The sequence below is a fragment of the Nycticebus coucang genome, chromosome 6 (assembly GCF_027406575.1).
Source record: "Nycticebus coucang isolate mNycCou1 chromosome 6, mNycCou1.pri, whole genome shotgun sequence".
In the NCBI taxonomy this organism is placed as follows: Eukaryota; Metazoa; Chordata; class Mammalia; order Primates; family Lorisidae; genus Nycticebus; species Nycticebus coucang.
Genome location: NC_069785.1, coordinates 33,513,030 through 33,537,118, shown reverse-complemented (window position 1 = coordinate 33,537,118; position 24,089 = coordinate 33,513,030). Strand labels below are relative to the sequence as shown.

Here is a 24,089-nt window from a genome sequence, read left to right as displayed (position 1 = left end):
ATGGGTAGAGTCAAGACCTTATTTATTTACAAGCACAGGATCAGTCCCTAACCTCCCCCCAAACAGAGAAACCCCACCCAGCCCAGTTTGATACTGCAACTGGGGGGTAAGCAAAGTTGGAAGGAGGAATTAAGGGAAATACAGGACCAGGGGGACATACCCCACATTAAATAGTTATATACATATCAGTTCCTGTGGTTCTGTACAGAGCAGCGGCTGACCCCACCCCCACAGGACACAGAATGTGGGGAGAGGAGACTTGAGGGTACTGAGGCCAGAGCCAGCCCCTGGTGAAGTGCAATAGCAGCAGCAAAGTCCTAATGGTGCACAAGAGGGAGGGGAACCCCCAGGGCTGCCCTGCCCTGGAATGTGTAAGGGACAGGAATGGCTCTCAGGGAGCATATAGGAAGGACATGGCTAGAACCGTCTTTAGAATCCAGGTATAGGGGCAACATTTGCCTACTTCACCCTAAGCAGCGACCCTTGGAGGAAAGCAGATGGTCAGCAGTGGTCTTATCTACCCCTCCAAACCTAACTGAGGGCCTGGTTCCTTCTTACCTCTCCCCAGGGAAAAGGAAGGCAGCTGCTTGGCTTCTTTATTGAAGCTCAGGGAGCCTTTTACCCCAGCTCCCTTAGTAGTGTCACTGTCCCCACCAGGGAGGGGTCAGACACAGTCTGTGGGTTATCAGGCTCAGGAGAAGTTCTGGACAGGGTGGCTGACCTTCATACAGGCCCAATAGAGAGCCCGGCCCAAACAGAGCACAGCCAACAGAATGACAAATGCCCAGGCTGCATAGATGCCTCCATACCGCCGTGCATGCTTCCATGTACCAAACTGATGGGGAGGAAAGGAAAAGGTTACTGTTCATCTCCCATTACTTCCTAGAAGCCTAGGAACAGTAATACAGAACTCGACCTTCAATCCCTTATCTACATGTAGCCACTTTGGAGGACTTTCTTAAAGGTCAGGTTCTTTAGCTCCATGCCCCTAGGCAGGAACGTATTTATACTATAGCAGAAAAACATCTGTCAGTTTTTCGTAGTATCTGACAACCGAGCTTGGCTTCCTAATAGCAACTCTTAAATTAGGCCACTTCATTGTCTTGTCCTTATCCTACAGAGAAAAGATGGCTTTTTCCCCACCTGCTTTTAACTTCAGCTTAAAACAAACACCCTTCCTAACATAAATGCTATTAAAAAAAAAAACACCCTGTACCTAGTTTCTTTCACTTTTTTTTAGGGCAGCCATTTCCCAAATCAGCCTGTGAGATGAAGCTGAAGAATGAAAGCACCTAGGATTGGCTCCGGTGCCTGTAGCAGTGGTTATGGTGCCAGCCTCATGCACTGAGGCTGGCGAGTTCAAACCTAGCACAGGCCCGCTAAACAACGACAACTACAACAAAAAATAGCTGGGCGTTGTGGCAGGCACCTGTAGTCTCAGCTACTTGGGAGGCTGAGGCAAGAGAATTGCTGAAGCCAAGAGTTGGAGGTTGCTGTGAGCTGTGATGTCACAGCATCTACCGAAGGTGACATAATGAAACTGTCTCCAAAAAAAAAAAAAAAAAGAAAGTAGCTAGGACAAGGGTACTCACAGCAAGGCCAGTGGCAGTGACTGCTAAGAGCAAACCAAGCAAGAAGCAGCAGATACATCTCTTTCGTGGGTATCTGCGCCCAATAGATGACCTGTGGGGAGGAAATAAATATGATGTGATGGCCCTCTGGTTTTTATTCCATACATCGCCCAATTACCAGTGGAATTCCTAATCACTTACACTTTCCTGCAGTGAGGGCAACGTGCCAAGGTGCGGTCTGTGAACTCTGTCCACTATGGGAAAAGAAAAAGTAACAGAAGCAGGGTCCTCCTCAGTCAGAACCTAGGGGCAGGGAATGTGCTCCCATAGGACAGAGTCATTATCACTGCTAAAAGAAATATAATTAATTACCCCTGGATCCACCCCTCTCCATAGCTACCCAATATCTTTCCTCACCAGAAAAGTATTCTTGCAATGGCCACAGATGACCCTGACACCCACAGGTTGCGGTTCTGGACTCAGAGGTCCTGGATGCACAGGCCCCAGGTTGATGATTCTTTTGCTGTATAGAAAAAAAAGACTATCTTGGGCAGTGTCCGTGGCAGTGTGTAGGTTGCCAGCCCCATATATGGAGGGTGATGGGTTTGAATCCAGCCCCGGCCAAACTCCAAGTGTGGTGGGCACCTGGAGTCCCAGCTACTCGGGAGGCTGAGGCAAGAGAATCGCCTAAGCCCAAGAGTTAGAGGTTGCTGTGAGCTGTGATGCCACAGCACTCTACTGAGGGCGATAAAGTGAGACTCTGTCTCAAAAAAAAAAAAAAAAAGACTATCTTTGAAAAGCTTTTTTTGGCGCCCGTGGCTCCGCCCAAACAAAAAAAAAACTTTTTTTTTTTTGGCAGTTTTGGCCAGGGCAAGGCTTGAACCTGAAACCCCCAGTATATGGGGCTGGCGCCCTACTCTTTGAGCCATAGCCACCACCCTTTTGAAAAGCTTTTAATCCTAAGGATTTCCATACTGTCTCTCCTTTACATCCCTCACTCAGTTCTTCTATCCTGTACATTTTATTTTATTTTGAGACAGAGTCTTACTGTGTCTCCTTCAGTAGAGTGCAGTGGTGTCACAGCTCACAGCAACCTCAAACTCTTGGACTTAAGGCATTCTCTTGCCTCAGCCTCCCAAGTAGCTGGGACTACAGGCATCCATCACCACGCCTGGCTATTTTTTTGTTGTTGTAGTTGTCATTGTTGTTTGGCAGGTCCAGGCAGAGTTCATACCTTTCCCGGTGTATGTAGCTGGTGCCCTGACTGCTAAGCTATGGGCACTGAGCCATATCCTGTACATTTTAGATATTTGTCTCCCAATTCTACCCCAGAGAAACTCTGAGAAAGAGTACTGCCTAAAATTTAGGTCCCTAGGCCAGGAGTAGAGGCTCACGCCTATAATCCTAGCACTCTGGAAGGCCGAGGCAGGTAGATAGTTTGAGACCAGCCTGAGCAAAAGTGAGACTCTGTCTCTACTAAAAATAGAAAAATTGTGGCAAGAGGATCACTTGAGCCCAAGAGCTGGAGTTTGCTGTGAGCTATGATGTCATAGCACTCTACCCAGGGCAACAGCTTGAGACTCTGTCTCAAAATATAAATAAATAAATAAATACAATTAAAAAATTTAGGTCCCTAATTTCCCTGACCTCAAAATAATTCACCCAGTTCGCAAGGCTCCCCATTCTCCTAAAAGTCACCATTTTATCCCAATCTATTAATTGAAAAATGAGAAAGATGGCAAACATTCTAGAGACACAATGCTCCATAGCTTTTTCTCATAGATAAATACTGAGCTGTATCATCTTTACATTTTCTATAAACACTCATCCTTTTTTGGCTCTCCAAACTTCCCCTCTTATACCCTTCCCCACCTTATGCCTCTTACCAGTAGGGCCGAGGGCAGGCAATCCGCTGGGAAGTCACTTTGCAGATAAGAAGACAGTTACAGGGGCATCGAACATATTTTTTCCCTGGGGGTGCATTCTTGATTGGCTAGAGAATAACAGGGACATCAGCAACCAAACCTCTAACTCCAATCCCTTCCATTCCCCTCCAAAAACACTTCTGAGGAGAGACCAGAGATATGGTCCAGGAGAGAGAAATGAAAGACAGACCTGTATTATGGGATCTGAAAGAGAAGACTAGACTTAAGTATCCAGGATAGGTAAGAAGGTGAGGGATAGTGAATACAAGCTTTGGTTTCTGAGCTTTGGACATGAGCTTTGAACGTGGCTTCTGAGGAAGTGGCTGTTTGAGACTCCAGGAACCGAAACCTGGGTTTCATCAAGAGTATGGAGCCAGCGCCTGAAGGTTAGGGTCTAGACTCAAGAGACCAGAAAGACTCAAAGGGCCCATTTCATAGATACATATAACTCACAGTGGCTTCATTGCAGACACCACATTTGACTACATGCTGATGCATCTTGCCTTCCACGTTGATGAGAGACTGGCAGACTCGGCAGGTGATCATAGGGGCACTTCCACTGTCTGGGCTGGTCAAAGGTGAGTAGGGAGGTGGATCCTCCCCAGGCAACACGGCTGGATGCCCCTCGGGGAACGGAGGAAATGCTGTAGAGCAGTTAAAAGAAGGGTTGTGCTCGCTTAGAGCCAAACCCCAATAATGCTTCACCGGGGTAGAGAACCCTCTGATCTTCAGCACTTCTGACCAAACTTGGGAGAGCTTTTCTTAATCGCCGCTTCCATCGGCTTCCTCAGAACCTCCTTCAGTTTCCAGGCTCGGTCGCGATAGCGAAGCGAAGGTAGCCTTACCCTGTTACAGGTGCTATAGCCTGACACCTGGAGCTGGGGCCCCGCCTCCGCCCTCAGTCCCGCCCTCCCCCTTCTCAGAGTACCCTCAGGAGCACCTCGGACCCGCCCCGGCTTACCCTGGGGCGGGGCATGTTTACCGGCTCCGTACGGTGGTGCGGTAGGGGTCAGGCCTCCCCCGGGCCCAGCCCCACTCCCGCCTGGCCCCACTAAACCGTTGCCGCCGGCGCCACCGTCAATGGGCTCAGACAGCAGCGGGGAGCGCTCTCCATCCGCCGCCATAGCTGCTACCACCTCCTCCCTCTCGGGTCAGCGATCCAGCTCCCTCCGCCGCCGCCACCGCCGCTACCGGGTGTCCAGGGCGCCTGCGCGCCGCGCGCCCAGCTCACTCCGCAAGCAGTGGCCTGCCCCGCCCCGTTCCGTCCCGCAGCGTGTGATACGGCATCTCCGCCTCCCCCATGCTATTCGCGGATGTGAAACCAATTCTTGGTCCGGTGAAGGCAGCTCTCCTTTTCCATTGGGGAGCGTCACACAAACGTCAACTGCCACTTGATCTGCCAGATGCCGCTGGACTTGCAAAACCTGCACGTGACTAGAGGTTCTGCGAGCCATTGGAAGCGTGGCCCATCGCGCTACCTCCAGACCAGGAGGTGGGGCTAGGCCGCTTCCGCTCACTGATCAGGTGATCCGAGAAGCCGAATAGCCTTTTTTGCTGTGCTCCTCACGGGCCCACAGACACCACTGAAAGACTTGTTTCCGGCTTTGCGTTATAAGTGGTTTCCCGTTGGCTACTCACTTCCTTTCCCTAGTCCTGTGATCCTTGAGAGGCAACTTTATTGGCCGGAACTTAGCGCCGAAGAGAGGGGCGTGGCTTCAGTATTTAAAGGGGAGGGAGCTTGCGCTGTCTGAGCAGTGGGAGGAGTGACAGTATTAGCCACTCGAAGAAATATCTTTAAGAATGTGATGAAAATGTGTCAAACGATCTATGAACCAAGTGTATGGTGCCCCACGATCATACTAATGTACACAACTATGGTTTAATAAAAATAAAAAAAAAGAAATATCTTTAAGAGGGGTAATAGTATGTAAGGAGAAAATGGATTAAAAAGTGAAGATTATCGCCCCAGCCTTTCTCGCTGGGTTCTCCTGCAAGCTGTCCCTACAGACTTATCCCATGTCAAAATACCGTAGACAGAATGGTTTAAACGCAAACATTTATTTTCTCACAGTTCTGAAGGCTGGATGTTCATGAAGCTGTCAGAAGAGTTGGTTTCTTTTCTTGGCTTGCCTATGCCCACCTTCTCTGGGCACGCTTCCCTGGTTTCTCTTCCGCTTCTATTTTTTTTATTGTTTGGTATTAATTGAGGGTACAATTACACAGTTTGCATTTGTTAGGTATAGTCCCACTTGTAATTGTGTCCCATCCCCAAGAGGTGTGCCATACACCGTGACTCCCCATTCCCTTCTCTCCTTTCCTCTCCCCAATTCCTCATTCCCCTACCCCCCCCACTATGTATTAGATCGTCTACTGCCTTCATATCTCCGTTCTTGTGATGATTTACTAAGAAGAATGTGTTCCATTTCCACCCAGGTTAATACAAAAGATGTAAAGTCTCGTAGTCCCAGCTACTCGGGAGGCTGAGGCAAGAGAATCGCGTAAGCCCAAGAGTTAGAGGTTGCTGTGTGCCGTGTGACGCCACGGCACTCTACCCGAGGGCGGTACAGTGAGACTCTGTCTCTACAAAAAAAAAAAAAGATGTAAAGTCTCCATCTTTTTTTTTTGTAGTTTTTGGCCGGGGCTGGGTTTGAACTCACCACCTCCGGCATATGGGGCCGGCATCCTACTCCTTTGAGCCACAGGTGCCGCCCTATTTTTTTTTTCTTTTTTTTTGAGACAGAGTCTCACTTTGTTGCTCTACCGTAGAGTGAGGTGGCGTCACAGCTCACAGCAACCTCCAGCTCTTGGGCTTAGGTGATTCTCTTGCCTCAGCCTCCCCAGTGGCTGGGACTACAGGTACCCGCCAGAACGCCCAGCCATTTTTCTTTTTTTTTGCAGTTTGGCCGTGGCTGGGCTTGAACTGGCTCTCTACTCACTAAGCCACAGGCACTGCCGTAAATTCTCCATCTTTTTAATGGCTGAGTAGTATTCCATGGTATACATATACCACAGTTTGTTAATCCATTCCTGGGTTGGTGGACATTTAGTTCGTTTCCACATTTTTGGCGATTGTAACTGAGCTGCAGTAAACAGTCTAGTGCAGATGTCCTTATGATAGAAGGATTTTTTTTCTTCTGGGTGGATGCCTAGTAATGGTGTAAGATCAAATGTGATGTCTAATTTGAGTTGTTTGAGGATTCTCCATACTTCCTTCCCATGTCTTCCTCTCCCCCTCCCCAGACAGAATCTCACCATCCCACCCTCAGTAAAGTGCTGTGGGGTCACAGTTCACAGCAACCTCAAATTCTTGGGCTCAAGCAATTCTCCTGCCTCAGCCTCCCAAGCAGCTGGGACTACAGATGCCTGGCACAATACCTGGCTATTTTTTGTTGCAGTTGTCATTGTTAGTTAGGTGGCCCGTGCTAGGTTGGAACCCGCCAACTTCGGTGTATGTGGTGGTGCTGGAACCACTGTGCTATGGGTGCTGAGCCCATGTCTTCTTCTTAACAAGAACACCAGTCCTATTGGATTGTGGCCCCATTTTTATGACCTTATTTAATCTTAGTTGCTTCTTTAAAGGCATTATTTCCAAATATAATCACATTGGGGATTAAGGATTCATCATAAGAATATCAGGGGAGGCTGGGCCCCCATGGTTCAGTGGTTAGGGCACTGGCCACATGCACTGGAGCTGGGGGTTCAAACCCTGCCTGGGCCTGCTTAAAAAAAAAATAGTTGGGCGTTGTGGGGCACCTGTAGTCTCAGGTACTTGGGAGGCTGAGGTAAGAGAATCACTTGAGCTCAAGAGTTTGAGGTTGCTGTGAGTTACGATGCCACAGCACCCTACAGGGGTGACAAATTGAGACTCCATCTCAAAAAAAAAAAAGTCCCCATATATGGAGGGTGGGGCGTTTGAACCCGACCCTGGCCAAATTGCAACAAAAATATAGCCAGGTGTTGTGGCAGGCGCCTGTAGTCCCAGCTAATCGGAAGGCTGAGGCAAGAGAATTGCTTAAGCCCAAGTGTAGGAGGTTGCTGTGAGCTATGATGTTACGGCACTCTACCAAGGGCGATAAAGTGAGACTCTGTCTCTAAAAAAAAAAAAAAAAAAAGAAGAAGAAAAATATCAGGGGACACAATCCAGTTTAAGAGGAGGATATAAGGAAAGTAACTAAAAAATTTGGAAGGCCAAGCACAGTGGCTCACGACTGTAATCCTAGAACTCTGGTGTTACAGAGTGTGATATTTTATTTATTTTTTTTTTTGTAGAGACAGAGTCTCACTTTATGGCCCTCAGTAGAGTGCCGTGGCCTCACACAGCTCACAGCAACCTCCAACTCCTGGGCTTAAGCAATTCTCTTGCCTCAGCCTCCCGAGTAGCTGGGACTACAGGCGCCCACCACAATGCCCGGCTATTTTTTGATTGCAGTTTGGCCGGGGCTGGGTTTGAACCCGCCACCCTCGGCACATGGGGCCAGCGCCCTACTCACTGAGCCACAGGCGCCACCCAGAGTGTGATATTTTAAAGGACCATGAGAGACATCAATTTATTAAAACCAATTTTAGGAGTCTTTATTAGGTTGGCCAACCTACTGCTTCCTTATGGATACAGAGGGAATAGCACAGGCCATGAGAAGGGAAGGGTTTATTATATAGGGTAAATTATCTATACTATCAGTGGTTACGTGTAGTCCAGCCAGCAAGCAAGCAACCGACTTTTGTCATTGGTTTTTTACAGAAGCAAAAAACATTACAGCACTTACAGTTACAGCAGGCACAGATCATCAGTCACAGATCACAAGTCTGGGTAAGAAAACAATTTTACTTTGAACAATGGGTCAGGCAATAATTGCAGTGCCACACGGGCGGCTACTCTTGTTCCTTAATTTTTATTTTAGCTACTTAACTTCCTTCTTTCAAGCAAGGGTAAGGGGTTTCGGGTGGGTTTCCTATCCTACCTCACTGGTAGGCTGAGGCAGGTGTATCACCTGAATTCAGGAGTTGGAGACCAACCTGAGCAAGAGTGAGACCCTGTCTCTAAAAAATAGCCAGGTGTTGTGGCAGATGCCTGCAAACTCAGCTACTTGGGAGTCTGAGGCAAGAGGATCTCTTGAGCCCAAGAGTTTGAGGTAGCTGTAAGCTATGACGCCACAGCACTCTACCGAGGGTGACAAATTGAGACTTGTCTTGAAAAAAAAAAAGATTTAGAAGCATTCTTTTCAACCAACCAAGTGGTAACTAGTATACTATGTGCATGGGCAAATATAGGGTGGAAAACATCTGTGTAGCTTCTATGACCCAAACTATCCCAATTTGATTTCTCTTTTTTCACATATTCCACATACCCTATTTATTTTCTCCTCTCTCCTGAGATTTTGTATTGTGTTTCATGCAGGTAGTAAACTACTATCTCAGGGCAAAGAATGTTTTTAGTAATATGCAGAGTGAGTTAATAAAGATTAAGGGTAATATAGGGGATTGGATGGGACAGGGTAGGGTGTGGTTTAAGGGATTAATTTATGTTAATTTCATGGGGCCTTTGCTCCTTTGTATTCCATGCCCTTCTGGGCCCTAGTTCATTTTCCTTTCCTTTGGGGAAGAACAAGCCTCCTACTCTAGGAGCCAAAGTCTTTAGAATTGAGGGTGTTAGGCCAGTCCTTTATCTCTGCTTTATTCTTACTATCACTGAGTGATACGTAGATGGAAGTCTCATTCTTAGAAAAAGAAATGAAAGTGATCCTTTTTTATTTATTTATTTATTTATTTATTTTGAGACAGAGTCTCACTGAGTGGCCCAGGGCAGAGTGCTGTGGCATCACAGATCAGAGCAACCTCAAATTCTTGGGCTTAAGCTATTCTCTTGCCTCAGCCTCCCAAGTAGCTGGGACTACAGGTGCCTACCACAACACCTGGCTATTTTTTTGTTGCAGTTGTCATTGTTGTTTAGCTGGCCCAGGCCGGGTTCAAACCAGCCACCCTCGGTGTATGTGGCTGGCATGGTAACCACTGTGCTACAGGTGCCAAGCCCATTAAAGTTCTAAAGTTTATTGTTAGGGGCCAGGTGCAGTGGCGCATGCCTGTAAATCCTACCACTCTTGGAGGCTGATGGATTGCTTGAGCTCAGGAGTTGGAGACCAGCCTGAGCAAGAGTGAGACCCTGTCTCTACTAAAAATGGAAACACCAGCCAGGGTATAGTGGCTCATGCCTCTAGTTTAAGCTCCTCAGGGGAGGAGGCAAGAGGACTGATCAAGTCCAAGAGTTTAAAGTTGCTGTGAGTTATGCTGATTCCAGGGCACTCTACCCAGGGCGACAGAGTGAGACTCCATCTATAAATAAATAAATATTATTGTTAGGTAGGCCTAAGGGCATGCAGGTGACAGGACAGGGGGCAACAGTAAGGGGATGTAGAGGGAGGTGGATTGTGACCAGTAAGAATAGAGAAAAAGGTGGTGCTTGTAGCTCAGTGGGTAGGGCGCCGGCCACATACATGGACCCTGGCGGTTCGAACCCGGGCTGGGCCAGCTAAAACAACAATGACAACCAAAAACCAAAACAGAACAAAACAAAAGAAAACAAAAACAGCCAGGCGTGTGGTGCACACCTGTAGTCCCAGCTACTTGGGAGGCTGAGGCAAGAGAATCGCTTAAGTCCAAGAATTTGAGGTTGCTGTGAGCCGTGACGCCAGGACACTCTACCCAGGGCGACAGCCTGAGACTCTGTTTCAAAAAAAAAAAAAAAATAGAGAAAAAAACCACAGTACCAGTAACATGGGGTTAACCGACTTTCCACGGCCAGGAGCATGCGCAGAACTAAACTTGTCATGCCTTTAAGTAAACTTTCCTCATTAACATAATAAAAATCACATGCACTCGCGCCGCCATTACCGTTTACAAAAACCACGACAGCCTCTGGACATTACCCTATAAGGTAACAAAAGAGAGACCCCAATTCCGAAACGTCTCCACCTCTATCTCAGAAAGATCATGAATATTCTACCCTCAGTTTAGCATAAGGGAACATAAAAAGGGAACAACATAAAAAGGGAAACTTCTTTATGTTCAGTCTCCTTCGCTTGCAGAGCACAGCCATTCCTGTCTGAGGCGCACGTTAGCTTTGTAAGATTTCTTTCACTTTCAGTAAATTCTGCTTGTGTAACTTGCCTGCCTAGATCGCTCCATTTGATCCCTCTTGTACTTGACACCCGAACCCATTCTTCAGCTCTGGAACCAAAGACCAGGGAATACAAACTCAAGTCTGATAGTTATGTCACCCTGACCAATTTTTTTTTTCTTTTTAGGTATATTGCAGATCATCTTTTACACTTACTTTAGACAGAGCCCATTATAATTAGTTGATTGGGTTTGACTTCCTTAGGTATAATGTTCTAATCTTAGCTTTGTGTAAACTGGAATAGACTTAGGGCATTAAAAAAATCCTTTTAGCAATCAAATATTGATAGATATTTCCTTGAGCTAATTTTCACTTATACCGTTGATCTTATCCCATTATTTAATATAATACTGTCAATATTTCAGATCTTCATAGTCTCATTAATAAAGTGAAACTTTACTTTTAGATCACCTTGTTGTAACCTTTACTGAAATTACTGGATGAATAAGGATAGCAATAACAGTAAGCTCATGCCTGTAATCCCAGCACTCTGGGAGGCCAGGGCTGAAGGATCACTTGAGCTCAGGTGTTTAAGACCAGTCCGAGCAAGAGCGGGACCCCCATCTCTACTAAAAGTAGAAAAATTAGCTAAGCATTGGTGCGGAGGGCGCCTGCAGTCTAGCTACTTAGAAGGCTGAGGCAGGAGGATGACTTCAACCCAGGAGTTTGAGGTGGCTCTAAGCTAGGCTGAGGCCACGGTAACCTAGCCTGAGCTGCAGAGTAAGACTCTGCCTCAAAGGGTGGTGCCCATAGGTCAGTGGGTAGGGCGCCGGCTGGCGGGTTCGAACCCGGCGGGGGCCAGCTAAACAACGAAGACAAATGCAACAAAAAAAATAGCCGGGTGTTATGGTGGACGCCTGTAGTCCCAGCTACCTGGGAAGCTGAGGCAAGAGAATCACTTAAGCCCAAGAGTCTGAGGTTGCTGTGAGCTGTGACGCGACAGCACCTAAGAGTGACATACTGAGACTCTGTCTCAAAAAAAAAAAAGTGGGGAGAAGAAATAGCTGAATTCTTCAAAGACATCATATTGTTTAGTCTGTTACAGGAGTTTTCATTTGGGAGGAGTCCTTTTTTTAGTTATCTGAGCTTCTTGGATCCAATACTGCGTAACTAAGATATTATCTGTGTCCCCACCCACTATGCCCATCCCCATCCTTTCTCTGAGGATCCAGGAATTGTTGCCCTAGAACCTTTTCTTCTCCCCATCTGGACCTGGATGTGCTCTCCAAACCACTATACTTCAAACTCAGCGCTGTTGCTTTGGCCAGGAAGCAATTGAGACGTAAACTAACTTCATTTTTAATCGGGGTTGCAAGATCTAAAGTTCGACATTTTCTCCTTTTGAATCTCTCACAGTTTGCTATTGACACAGCCAGGGTATGAGGCTGCCTGTGGGTGGTTGGGGAGAAGCTCTCCTCTTGGCTTCTCGCCCTCTTCCGGAGTAGGACTGGTTGCTGGGAATCCGGACCCTGCGTACCCGAATGGATGCAGAGATGAAATGCTGGCTGTCCCCGAAGGAGCGAGTGTCCAAGGCTGGGGAGAACTCTTAAGTTTACTCCCAGCCTCGGGTGATTAAGAGAGTGTTACCATTCCAGTCTGAAATACACAAGGTAAAAAAAAAAAAAAAAAAGTGTGTTACCACGGAAACGAGGCCTGTCTACGTAGCAGTCAACCATTGGCTAGGAACTCCCGGGCTGGGGATATAAACCAGCTCAGGCAGAGCCGCTAACTGTGCAGACTAGTCCTGGGTGCAGCTCAGTTGGTCGTGCGTATCAGAGCAGCAGAGGGCAGGCTCGTTCAGAGGGCGTCAGCTGGACCATGGAGAACCGGTAAGGCAGACGCCACGCCCAGGAACCCCTGGAGGCCCTTGGAGAGGAGAAGTGGTGGCCATGAGACTTGGGAACCTGGCACTTTGGGCCCGGAGAGTGTCAGGGGAGGGAGCGCGTGCTATGTTGATGCAGAGAGGCCTGGCACAGAGCCTGATGTCGGGGGAAAGGCGGCAGAGTAGTACGACTGCCAACGCGAACAGGAACCCGCTGAGGACTCTCGCCGGGGCGGCGCCACCAGAACAGGAAGGGGACCGGTTAGTGTGGTCTACTCCGTTAAAGGGAGCCATCGTGTGTCTCTCTGTGTGCGTTAGGGGTGCAGTGGAGAGGGAAGCATATCTCCCGCTGTAGGCCAAGAAGAGGTCTCACCTCATATGCTCTGCGCAAATTCCCATTCTAGGGTCTAGGTAAAACCGCGAGGTACTTTTGGTGCCCAAGTCCAAAGTTCTAGAGGAAAGATCGCTTACCTTCCTTGCCAGCTCCGTTCCTCCCTTCTTCCCTCCAAATTGGAAGTCTGATTAAACAGTTGAGAATAGAGTCCACATGGAGAAAAGGAAATCCTTATTCATAAAACTGAGCAACAGACCCCTGCCCACTCCTCCGCCATCCCACACTGATGAAAACCCTTATCTCTTCTTTGGTCCTGGAATTCCCAGTGCAGATGACCAGCATTAGGGATCACAGCTGCATTTTGATGCCCAGGGATCCAGGGTGTTCCTGGGGTGTTGATAGCCAATGGAGTAAGTCGCATGAGCTGTGGCTAGACTGGGTGGTCACATCTTCACATTACACTCATGCATGTCTTGGGGTTGCCATATGATTAACTTTTTTTGCCCCCAACCACTCACCCATCCCTCAGCTGCTTTCCTGAGAGTAGCTTGTTGGGTTGTGGAGTCAGGTCTGGTTTCCCAGATTTTGTTTCTAAAGAAAAAAATTTCCTTTGGAGGTTTGTTTAGTAAAGTTGTTTAGTAAAGCCCCAGGAGTTGGAGGTTGCTGTGAGCTGTGTGACTCCACAGCACTCTACTCTGTTACATTTCAATTCCACAGTTGAAGGCAATCTTTGGTGTCCCCAGATATGTGTGAAAGAATTGGATTTAGAACTATGAGGAAAGGTCTAAGTTGATTCTTGCTAGTGTAGAGATTCTTTATGTAGACATATTCTTTATGTCTTTATGTTCTGAAGAGCAAAGGTTCAAGTACCCTGTGTAAGAGGGCCGTAGGTCTTTGGAACTAGTTAACAATTTTTAAAATCATTTCAAGCTGAGCTTACAAAGTAGATGGGCTTTATACCCCAGGAAAGAATTTTAAGCGCAAATTTCTTGCCCAAAAAGACAGAATTGGAACTAGAATCTGTTAGTGGTCTAAACCCTTACCCCTCCTCCTCTCTTACAACAAAAGACCCACCTGTCCCCCACCACCCCCGAAGAGCTCTGCCTGACAAAGACCCTAACCCCCCAAGACCTTCCTGCAACTTGTGGACTCTTCCTCCCCTACGCCTAGTGTAAAAAGCAAGCCCCCAACTGCCCTAAGCCACCATCTTTGCCCAGGTGGGTCTCTATCATTAAACTTGGCCTGAATTTCTCCTGGTCTCCTCTCTGGATACACCACCGAACTACTTTCAAAATCCAGATTGAGTTCTGGTTCCCTCTAGATCAGAAATTCCTAAAGATAGCTTTGTATTAGAATTATATGAGGCACTTTCATGAAAACAGATTCTGGGGCCTCCCCCCAGAATTATTAAACTGTAGGCGTGGGAACCAGAATCTATATTTTATCAAGCTTCTGCGGAGAATTTGTGCAGTCAGTCCTGGATTGGGTCTGCTTTTTTGTGCAGTAGCTCTGGTCTTGAATTAGTCCTTTTGATTCTGTGTTTGCCTGGGCATTCCAGAACTAAGGATCCGGGAGAGTCAAGAAAATGGCACATAGATATCTACTAGGAATGTTCCATTGCTTTTTTTGTCAATCAAAAAATTTAGTCCTTAGTCTTTGTCTGAGGAAGGACCTGAAGGGATGAGAGTTAGAAAGGAAACTTAGTTTATCTCTGCCACCCCCCACCCCCCTTTCTGAGATAGAATCTCACTTTCTTGCCCCAGGTAGAGTGCAGTGGCATCATAGCTCACAGCAACCTCAAACTCTTGGGCTCAAGCGATTCTCTTGCCTCAGCCTCTCTAGTAGCTGAGACTACAGGCAGGAGCCACAATGCATGACTAGTTTTTCTATTTTTAGTAGGGGGGGATGAGGGCTCGCTCTTGCTCAAGCTAGTCTGGAATTCCTGAGCTCAAACAATCCACTGGCTTTAACCTCCCAAAGTGCTGGGATTACGAGTGTAAGCCACCAGGCCTAGTAAGTTAGTTGGTCTTGATTACATTTTGAGTGCCCATAGGGCAGTGGTTTTCAACCTTCCTAATGCCCTGAGCCTTTAATACAGTTCCTGTGGGTCTCTTGAGAACCATTGCCTTAGGGCATAGATAAGGAGGGTTACTAACAATGATTCTATTAGGTTATCACAGCCTTCAGGAAAGTCTGTGGTTCAGTGAGTAGGGTGCTGGTCCCATAAACCGAGGGTGGTGTGTTCAAACCAGGCTGCTGCCTAACTGCAACAAAAAACTAGCTGGGCATTGTGGCAGGCGGCTGTACTCCCAGCTACTTGGGAGGCTGAGGCAAGAGAATCGCCCAGGAGTTGGAGGTTGCTGTGAGCTGTGTGACACCACAGCACTCTACCGAGGGCGATAAAGTGAGACTCTGTCTCTACCAAAAAAAAAAAAAAAGAATAAATAAATAAGGGAAAGCCTTAATCTAATTTTTAATACTCCCTCTGGCCTTCCTCTTTGGACGAGCTCAGCCCTTATACTCACTTTGATATGGTTATTTCATTGCAGCTGTCTGTAAAAGGTGATCTCTAAAAGGTGATCTCTTCCTCTCTAAATCTTTGTCATAAGGAGGGGTATTAAATCGGCCAGTGCCAGCAACATTGGAATTGAGGCTGTTAGTGGAGACCTAGGCTTCATAAACTTTTGCCAGGCTCTCAAGTGCAGGGAGTTTCATGTCAGATTTTCAGTGGGCTAATTCAGAGGGGTAACTGAGTGGGTGGGTGAGCATATTGTGGCATTCCGACTGTGCCACTTTCTATCCCCTACTGCCTCAGTATAACTGCCAGACTTTTTGTATTCAAGGTCATTTGTCTGTGTTGCCCTTGGAGCAGAATTCATTTTGGTTTTCCTTTTTTCTCCTAGACCCAAATACGAAGATTATCAGAACACTGCAGAATGGCTTCTGTCCCATACCAAATACCGACCTAAAGTGGCAGTGATCTGTGGTTCTGGATTAGGAGGTCTGGCTGATAAATTAACTCAGCCCCAGTTCTTTGACTACAGCGAGATACCCAATTTTCCCTTAAGTACAGGTACTAGTGGGGATGGAAATTGGGAGGTGGGAGATGGGACTGAGGGATATTGATGAGTTTCTGGGAACCCAACCAGGGAGGCAAATGTTTCTGTACCTGGACCTAGTGTTTGACTGAAGACATGTTGCATAAGAGGAAAAAAAAGGCCATCATGAATCAGAATGATGGAAAGATTTCCTCTAGCAAAAATCTCCTAATAGACAAGGCATGTGTGTGTCAGTGGGACCATGATGACATGTTTCCTGTGTTTTACTGGCTAAGCTCCATAAAGATCTGCAACACCTCCAGTATATACCTCTCACCAGCATGTGCCTCCTTCTATACACAATCATCACAGACACATACACAGCACACACACCTCAAATTGCCTCCAGCCCACAGTTTAAATGGAAAAAGCAGTGTCTGTAACCTCCCAGGACAAAGTCAAGACTCCTCTGTCATTGTCTTCCCATCATTTCCCTCCAGTCTTTTTTTGTTTGTTTGTTTGTTTGTTTGTTTTTTTGTGAGACAGAGTCTTTCACTTTGTTGCCCCTGGAGAGTGCTGTGGCATTATAGCTCACAGCAACCTCAAACTCTTGGGTTCTAGCGATTCTCTTGCCTCAGCCTCCCAAGTAGGTGGGACTATAGGCGCCTGCCACAATGCCCTGCTATTTTTAGAGATGGGGGTCTCACTCTGGCTCAGGCTGATCTGGATCTCCAGAGCTCAGGCAATCCACCTGCCTCAGCCTCTCTGAGTACTAGGCTTACAGGTGTGGGCCACAGTGCCTGGGCCTTCCCCTCCAGTCTTGAGATAAGACACAGCAACAAATAAACATACAGACTCATTTTCTTGCTGGTGCATACAAAGATAATATGATTGGTTCTCTGTGTCTGAGGTTTCACATCTGTCAAATTGACAAACCATGAATCAAAAATACTTGGGAAGGCTCAGTGCCGGTAACTTGAGTGGGTAAGGTGCCAGCCACATACACCAGAGCTGACGGTTTGAACCCAGCCTGGGCCTGCCAAATAACATTGATAACTACAACCAAAAAATAGCCAGGTGTTGTGGTGGGCACCTGTAGTCTCAGCTACTTGGGAGACTGAGGCAAGAGAATCACTTGAGCCCAAGAGTTTGAAGTTGCTGTGAGCTGTGATGCCATAGCACACTACCAAGGGTGACATAGTGAAACTCTATCTCAAAAAACAAAACAAAAGTGTAATAATTTCACATAGCATGTACATTGTGTTAGGTATTATAAGTAATCTAGAAATAACTTAAAGTATATGGTAGGGTGTGCATAGATTAAATGCAAATACTCTGCCATTTCATATAAGAGACTTAAGCCTCTAAGGATTTTGGAAGGGGGGGAATCTTAGAACCAATCCCCAAAGATATAGAGGAACAACTGTACATGAATGCAAGACCTGATTTACACTGACTCTTTGGAAGAGGAAAAGGGCAGATGTTCCTTATGCATGATGGAGTTAGGGGGTGTCGAAGATAGCATATCTGGTATCCCAACAGCAGCTAGAAAACTTTAAAGCAAGACTTAAAGCGGGCCAGGTGAAATAAGGTCAAGTAAGGGATAAGAGTAGTTTATTTGGTTTGCTTAGTTTCACAAATAACTAACTTACCTTGGCTTATTTATTTATTGGGGGAGGAGGCAGAATCTCAACACTCTTGCCCAGGCTAGAGTGCTGTGGCATCAGCCTGCTCACAGCAATATCAATCTCCTGGGTTCAAGCGATCCTCCTACCTCAGCTTCCCAAGTACTGGGACTATAGGCACATGTGATCATGCCCAGTTAAATTTTTTTTTTTGAGAACAAAGGCTCACTTTGTCACCCTTGGTAGAGTGCCATGGCATCAGAGCTCACAGCAACCTCATACTCTTGGGCTTACGCAATTCTCTAGCCTCAGCCTCCCAGGTAGCTGGGACTACAGGTGCTCACCACCATGCCCAGTTATTTTTTAGAGATGAGGTCTTGCTCTTGTTCAGCTGGTCTTGAACATGAGCTCAGGCAGTCCATCCACCTCAGCCTCCCAGAGTGCTAAGATTGGTTCTAAGGCATGAACCACCATGCCCGCCTGGCTAATTTTTTAATTCTTTTCAGAGATGGAGTCTTGCTCTTGTTCAGGCTGATCTTGAACTCCTGGCCTCAAACTATCTTCCTGCCTTGGTTGGCTTCCCAAAGTGCTAGGATTACAGGCATGGGCCACTTTACCTGGCACTCTATTATCTACTTTTTCATTCACTTTTATTCTCTTGCAGTATGGCTTTTATTCATTTGAAATTTCTTTAGAAAGTCTTTCTTTTTTCCTATGTATGTTCACTTCGGATATCCTTAGCCCCATAACTCTAATCTCAGGTTGTATAATTATGATTAAAGGCAGGGTGGCTCACACCTTTAATCCTAGCATTCTGGGAAGCTGAAGCAGGTGGACTGCCTTGCCTGAGCTCAGGAGTTGGAAACCATCCTGAGCAAGATGGAGACCCCATCTCTAAAAAAATAGCCAGATGTTGTGGCAGGCACCTGTAGTCCCAGCTACTTGGGAGGCTGGAGGATTGCTTGAGCCCAAGAGTTTGAGGTTGCTGTGAGCTATAATGCCACGGCACTCTACTGGGGCAAGAAAGTGAGACTGTCTCAAAAATAAATGAATAAAGGGGCAATGCCTGTGGCTCAGAAGAGTAGGGCGCTAGCCCCATATGCTGGAGGTAGCGTTCAAACCCAGCTCCGGCCAAAAACTGCAACAACAACAACAAAAAATAATAACAATAATAATAATAAATGAATAAAATAAAGTCTGTCTTTCCCATCAGACTTAAACTTTCTGAAAACAGATAATAATGCCTTCTTTTACTTAATTATACTCTCATGTGTTGAGCATAGCGAGTGGTTCACTAGATGCTAAATGGATATGTGTAACCTAAAAACGTAATCCCATTTCTCTTTTTTTTGTATGCAGTGCCAGGTCATGCCGGTCGGCTGGTGTTTGGGATCCTGAATAGCAAAGTCTGTGTGATGATGCAGGGCAGGTTCCATGCATACGAAGGGTACCCACTCTGGAAGGCAAGTCCAGGGATAGAAGCCTGGTTGGGTCTGGAAGAAAGGGGAGACAACTATTACTAGCTGTCTGGACTAGGTAGATTTTTGGTATCTTCCTTCCTCTTCTTTCATTATATATATTATACATATCTGTGTAGGTGAGTGATGAGATTTTGCATACACTTTTTTCTGATGTTTTGCTTCTCAGGTGACATTCCCAATAAGGGTTTTCCAGCTTATAGGTGTGGACACCCTGGTGGTTACCAATGCCGCTGGAGGGCTCAACCCCAAGTTTGAGGTTGGAGATATCATGCTGATTCGTGATCACATCAACCTACCTGGTTTCTGTGGTCAGAACCCACTCATAGGACCAAATGATGAAAGGTATGTATCTTGCTGCATTGTTTCTAGATGATTAGGGTTTAAAGATTTGTATAAGAGTTGGGAGAGTGTTTTTAATCCCATTTATCTGAGAAAATCCAACCTATGCCCTAGGTTTGGGGTTCGTTTCCCTGCCATGTCTGATGCCTATGACCGGACCATGAGGGAGAAGGCTCTCATTACCTGGAAACAAATGGGAGAGGAGCGAGCACTGCAGGAAGGCACCTATGTGATGTTGACAGGCCCCAACTTTGAAACTATAGCAGAGTGTCGTCTGCTGCAAAAGCTGGGGGCGGATGCTGTTGGTAAGAAGGGGCATTGGCTGGAGGCTTGAAGAGTGGGAGATCTAGTAAAATAGGGATGGGTGAGATCTAGTTAAACAGGAAGGAATAGACCTAACTAGATTGAGAGAAGGTTTGATTCAAGAGAAGCGTGAATTAAATTGACTTCTAGGAAGGCAAAGTGATAATGTTTGGTGTGTTGTAGCATCAGATCTCCTCACTGAGTACCAAGGCTTAATTAACAGCTGCAGTGGCAATAACCTATCCATGATTTGATGACTGTTTCTAACCACAGCCACCTTCTGTTCTGGCTGGAAGGTGGAACTACATCATTGGAACTGACTTCAAATTTATCACAAATAAGTATAGACCTAAAGCATTACATGAGTCATTATAAGAAATGGTTGAGATATTAAGGTCTCAGGGACGTTATGGATGGAGGTGAGGCTAACGGGCCAGAAAAAGAGTCATTTAAGAATCTTAACAGTTGGTTTCCCTCTTTCTCCCAATCAGGCATGAGCACAGTTCCGGAAGTGATTGTTGCTCGGCACTGTGGACTTCGAGTCTTCGGCTTTTCCCTCATCACTAACAAGGTTGTTACAGATTATGAAAGTCTGGAGAAGGCCAATCATGAGGAAGTATTAGAGGCTGGGAAACAGGCCGCACAGAAATTGGAAAAGTTTGTCACCACACTTGTCGGCAGTATTCCACTCCATGGCAGTGCCTGTTGACCAGCCCTGAGTCTTCTGGCATCTCCCATATATGAGATCCAAGTAGCTGCTACCTGCTTTGTCCCCCTACTGGGGTCACGAGCCTGTGCCCTCACGTAGTAGCAGAAAGGAGCTAGTGATTCCTATCCTTCACCTCCCTTACTTTCTCCCACCAGACCCTTCTGCTGCCAGGTCTTTTGCTCAGTTGTCTTCTCAAAGCAGTTCCACCCCTTTCCTTCCCCAATAGCTGGAGCTCATGCCCTACCACACTTCTGTGGATATGCCCAGGATTTGACTTGGGCCCTTCAGATTCTGCACAGTTGGCTGCTACTGATGTTTTCCCGTAATACTTTCACATTCCTTCAGGCTCCGTTCTGCCTCACCTAAAGTGCTAGAGACCAACCAAGGACCAGCACCATGCCTTTTGTACTTCATTAAACGCCATAATGTTTTGAGAATAAATGGAAAGATTAAATAATTTCTACATTTTGTGTGTGTAATTTGTGGTGAGGATGAGGCACAGACCAAAAATGATAGGAGTGTAAACCCACATGTCAGTGTAACTTCTGCTTCTCAGACAAGTTGCTGGGAATTGAGACGAGGTGGTATGAGTGCAACAAAGGATGAAGAAAGAGCAAGATGGGGAAAGGTGTTACACACAGTGAGCGGAAAGGTTCATTTCTGGCACTCCATAGCCACTTCCCTCTGGGCATGCCTCCCTCTCTCGTCCTCTAGTTGTTTTCACCACTCCCACCCCATCTGTTCTCTCATGAATATCTGAATTAGTTCACTAATCTCAGTGCCTTAGTTGCCACTTACTTATGAAGGCTTTAATAAAATTTCTTGTTTTTCTTCTCTTTTCTACTCTTCTAATTTATGCAGCTATACTGTTCTTCATTGCATTCTGACAGTAGTGGCAAATACCCCTTTCTCTGCTGCCAGCCATCCCACCGCTGAAGAGATTCCTGCCAGCCCCAGGCAAACCTGTGAAGTTGATTCATACTTGCCTTCTCTCTTATTTTTTTGAGACGGAGTCTCACTATGCAGCAGGTAGAGTGCCATGGTGATGTCATAGCTTAACAGCAATCTCAAACTCTTGGGCTTAAGAGATCCTCTTGCCTAAGCCTGCCAAATAGCTAGAACTACATGCAAGTGCCCACCACAATATCCACCTGGTTTCTCTATTTTAGTGGAGACAGGGGGCTTGCTCTTGGCTCAGGCTGGTCTCAAACACCTGAGCCCAAGCAATCCACCCACCTCAGCCTCCTAAAATGCTAGGTTTACAGGTGTGAGCCACCATGGCTCTTGGCTTCTCTCCATACCTCCTGCTACTTCCTCTCTGGGCCCTAGTCTTTCTCTTTACTTTGCTTGGTCAGAACCTCTGTTGACTCTCTGAATTATTATCTTCACTTATCAACTTGCATTCAGCTAGCTGAAATGTTTGAAAACCATACTATTCTTCCAGGCCTGTGCACCTTTTGAGAAAAGACAATCACCTAATAGTGATGACATTTCAGTTGTTAATGGCATATTATGGAAGAAGCAACTTGGTTTTTTTGAGACAGTCTCACTATGTTGCCTTTGGTAGAGTGCTGTGGTGTCATAGCTCACAGCAACCTCAAACTCTTGGGCTCAAGCGATTCTCTTGCCTCAGCCTCCCAAGTAGCTGGGACTACAGGCACCCACCACAACACCCAGATGTTTTTTATTGCACTTGTCATTTAGCAGGCTGGGGCTGGGTTTGGTTCGAACCGGCCATCCTGGGTGTATGTGGCCAGTGCCCTACCCACTGAGCTATGGGTGCCTTACTGGAAGAGGCAACTTTTGAGAACTCTTTCAGATCATCCTTTGCTGAGCTTAACACAAAGTAAAAGTAGCTCTTCTTTCTACCTCCACCCACCACTAAAACCCTCTCTGCTAGCATCTGCTATTTGTCTCTGAGAGCAGGTTTAGAGAGAAGTATCATGCAGCCTTCAGATATACACAACTATAACTTGTTCATCTAATGCATTGGCTTACAGACATTTCTCTTTCATCAAGTTATTGAACATCTCTTTGTATAACACTCTAAGCTAAGAAAATGCTAAGTCAAGAATATAAAAATGGGTGGCGCCCATGGCTCAGTGGGTAGGGTGCCAGCCACATACACCCAGGCTGGCCCATTCGAACCCAGCCTGAGCCAACTAAACAACATTGACAACTGCAACAAAAAAAAACTATATAATATACCTATAATATCAGCTACTCGGGAGACTGAGGCAAGAGAATCGCTTAAGCCCAAGAGTTCGAGGTTGCTGTGAGCTGTGACACCGCGGCACTCTACCGAGGGTGACATAGTGAGACTCTGTCTCAAAAAATATATATATATATATATATGAATGCACCAGCCGTGTCCATGGAGAGAGGTTGAGGTTGCCGAGCTCTGGCCCAAGGCAACCGGGCACCGGGGTGGCGAAGATGTTGGCTTCCTTAGTCAGGGCCACTGTCCGGGCTGTGAGCAAGGGGAAGCTGCAGCCCACCTGGGCCGCCTTCACCCTGACACTTTAAGCAGTGAACAAAATAAAACAACTTCTTAAAAATAAGCCTGAACGGGGCGGCACCTGTGGCTCAGTCAGTAAGGCGCCGGCCCCATATACCGAGGGTGGCGGGTTCAAACCCAGCCCCGGCCAAAAACTGCAACCAAAAAATAGCCAGGCGTTGTGGCGGGCTCCTGTAGTCCCAGCTACTCGGAAGGCTGAGGCAAGAGAATTGCTTAAGCCCAGGAGTTGGAGGTTGCTGTGAGCTGTGTGAGGCCACGGCACTCTACCGAGGGCCATAAAGTGAGACTCTGTCTCTACAAAAAAAAAAAATAAGCCTGAACACGTAGGCGTGAAAGTCAGTGTCTGAACCAGAAGGTGTAATGGCCTTTCTTACACTCTTATACAAAAAAAAAAAGGAGATTCTGATGAAGAAGTTGGTCAAGACGGAGTGGTATTCATTGAAAAGAAAGCACAGCTAACACTTCTAGTAACAGAAATGGACTATGTGGAAGACAAATTATCCAGTGAGTTTGTGTTTAATAACCCAAACATCAAAGGAACTTGTGGCTGTGGGGAAAGCTTTAATATCTGAAACCTCAGGACTCCTTTGGCTATGAGCTCCAGCAACACTCATGGATGCCTTGGGGCTCACCGAAGAAATCATGTGACTGTCACCTGCTTAATGTGTGGCTGGCTTGTAAGGAAAATAAAGTGATGAATTTTGAAAATGAAAAAAAAAAAATATATATATATAAATGGACCTTATGTGCCCTATAATCTTTTCTTTCTTCTTTTTTTTTTTAGTGGTAAGATAGGACTTTTATTAAAAGTTAGAAAGGAATACAGAAAAGCACTAGAGCTTCTGGAAGGGGGAAAGAACAGAAGAACTCTCTCTCTTTTTTTTTTTGAGACAGAGTCTTACTATGTCACACTGGGTAGAGTGCCATGGTGTCACAGCTCACAGCAACCTGGAACTCTTGGGCTTAAACAATTCTCTTGCCTCAGCCTCCCGACTAGCTAGAACTACAAGTGCCTGCCACAACGCCCGGCTATTTTTTTGTTGTTGTTCCAGTTTAGCTGGCCCCAGCCAAGTTTTGAACCTGCCACATTTGGTGTATGTGGCTGGTGCCATAACCACTGTACTATGGGTGCCAAGCCAGTGTGCCCTATAATCTTAAGATAACATTTGTAGGGCGGCACCTGTGGCTCAGTCGGTAAGGCGCCGGCCACATAAACCGAGGGTGGCGGGTTCAAACCCGGCCCTGGCTGAACT

At 46.5% G+C, this 24,089-nt stretch overlaps 2 protein-coding genes and 1 pseudogene across 4 annotated transcripts; 2 read left to right on the top strand and 1 right to left on the bottom strand.

Annotated features, from left to right (window-relative positions):
- Positions 1 to 5: 5 nt before the first annotated feature.
- On the bottom strand, positions 6 to 5,084 carry PIP4P1 (phosphatidylinositol-4,5-bisphosphate 4-phosphatase 1). 2 transcript variants are annotated; one of them, XM_053596169.1, is made up of 7 exons: positions 4,458 to 5,084; positions 3,950 to 4,140; positions 3,458 to 3,564; positions 1,989 to 2,094; positions 1,773 to 1,825; positions 1,593 to 1,683; positions 6 to 835 (listed from the first exon to the last, which is right to left on the bottom strand). In XM_053596169.1, the coding sequence occupies exons 1-7, from the start codon at positions 4,618 to 4,620 to the stop codon at positions 692 to 694; spliced, it is 855 nt and encodes a 284-aa protein (XP_053452144.1). In that variant the 5' UTR covers positions 4,621 to 5,084; the 3' UTR covers positions 6 to 691. The 2 variants fall into 2 exon arrangements, with proteins under 2 accessions (XP_053452144.1, XP_053452145.1); XM_053596170.1 differs by having other exon boundaries at positions 4,479 to 5,083.
- Positions 5,085 to 12,384: 7,300 nt separating this feature from the next.
- PNP (purine nucleoside phosphorylase) lies at positions 12,385 to 20,777 on the top strand. Of its 2 annotated transcripts, none has more exons than XM_053594928.1 (6): positions 12,385 to 12,496; positions 15,727 to 15,896; positions 18,846 to 18,949; positions 19,134 to 19,309; positions 19,421 to 19,611; positions 20,101 to 20,777. In XM_053594928.1, the coding sequence occupies exons 1-6, from the start codon at positions 12,486 to 12,488 to the stop codon at positions 20,316 to 20,318; spliced, it is 870 nt and encodes a 289-aa protein (XP_053450903.1). In that variant the 5' UTR covers positions 12,385 to 12,485; the 3' UTR covers positions 20,319 to 20,777. The 2 variants fall into 2 exon arrangements, with proteins under 2 accessions (XP_053450903.1, XP_053450901.1); XM_053594926.1 differs by lacking the exon at positions 12,385 to 12,496 and adding an exon at positions 12,519 to 12,750.
- A 1,962-nt stretch (positions 20,778 to 22,739) lies between these two features.
- LOC128589136 (iron-sulfur cluster assembly 1 homolog, mitochondrial-like) lies at positions 22,740 to 23,408 on the top strand (annotated as a pseudogene).
- The last annotated feature ends 681 nt before the right edge of the window (positions 23,409 to 24,089 follow it).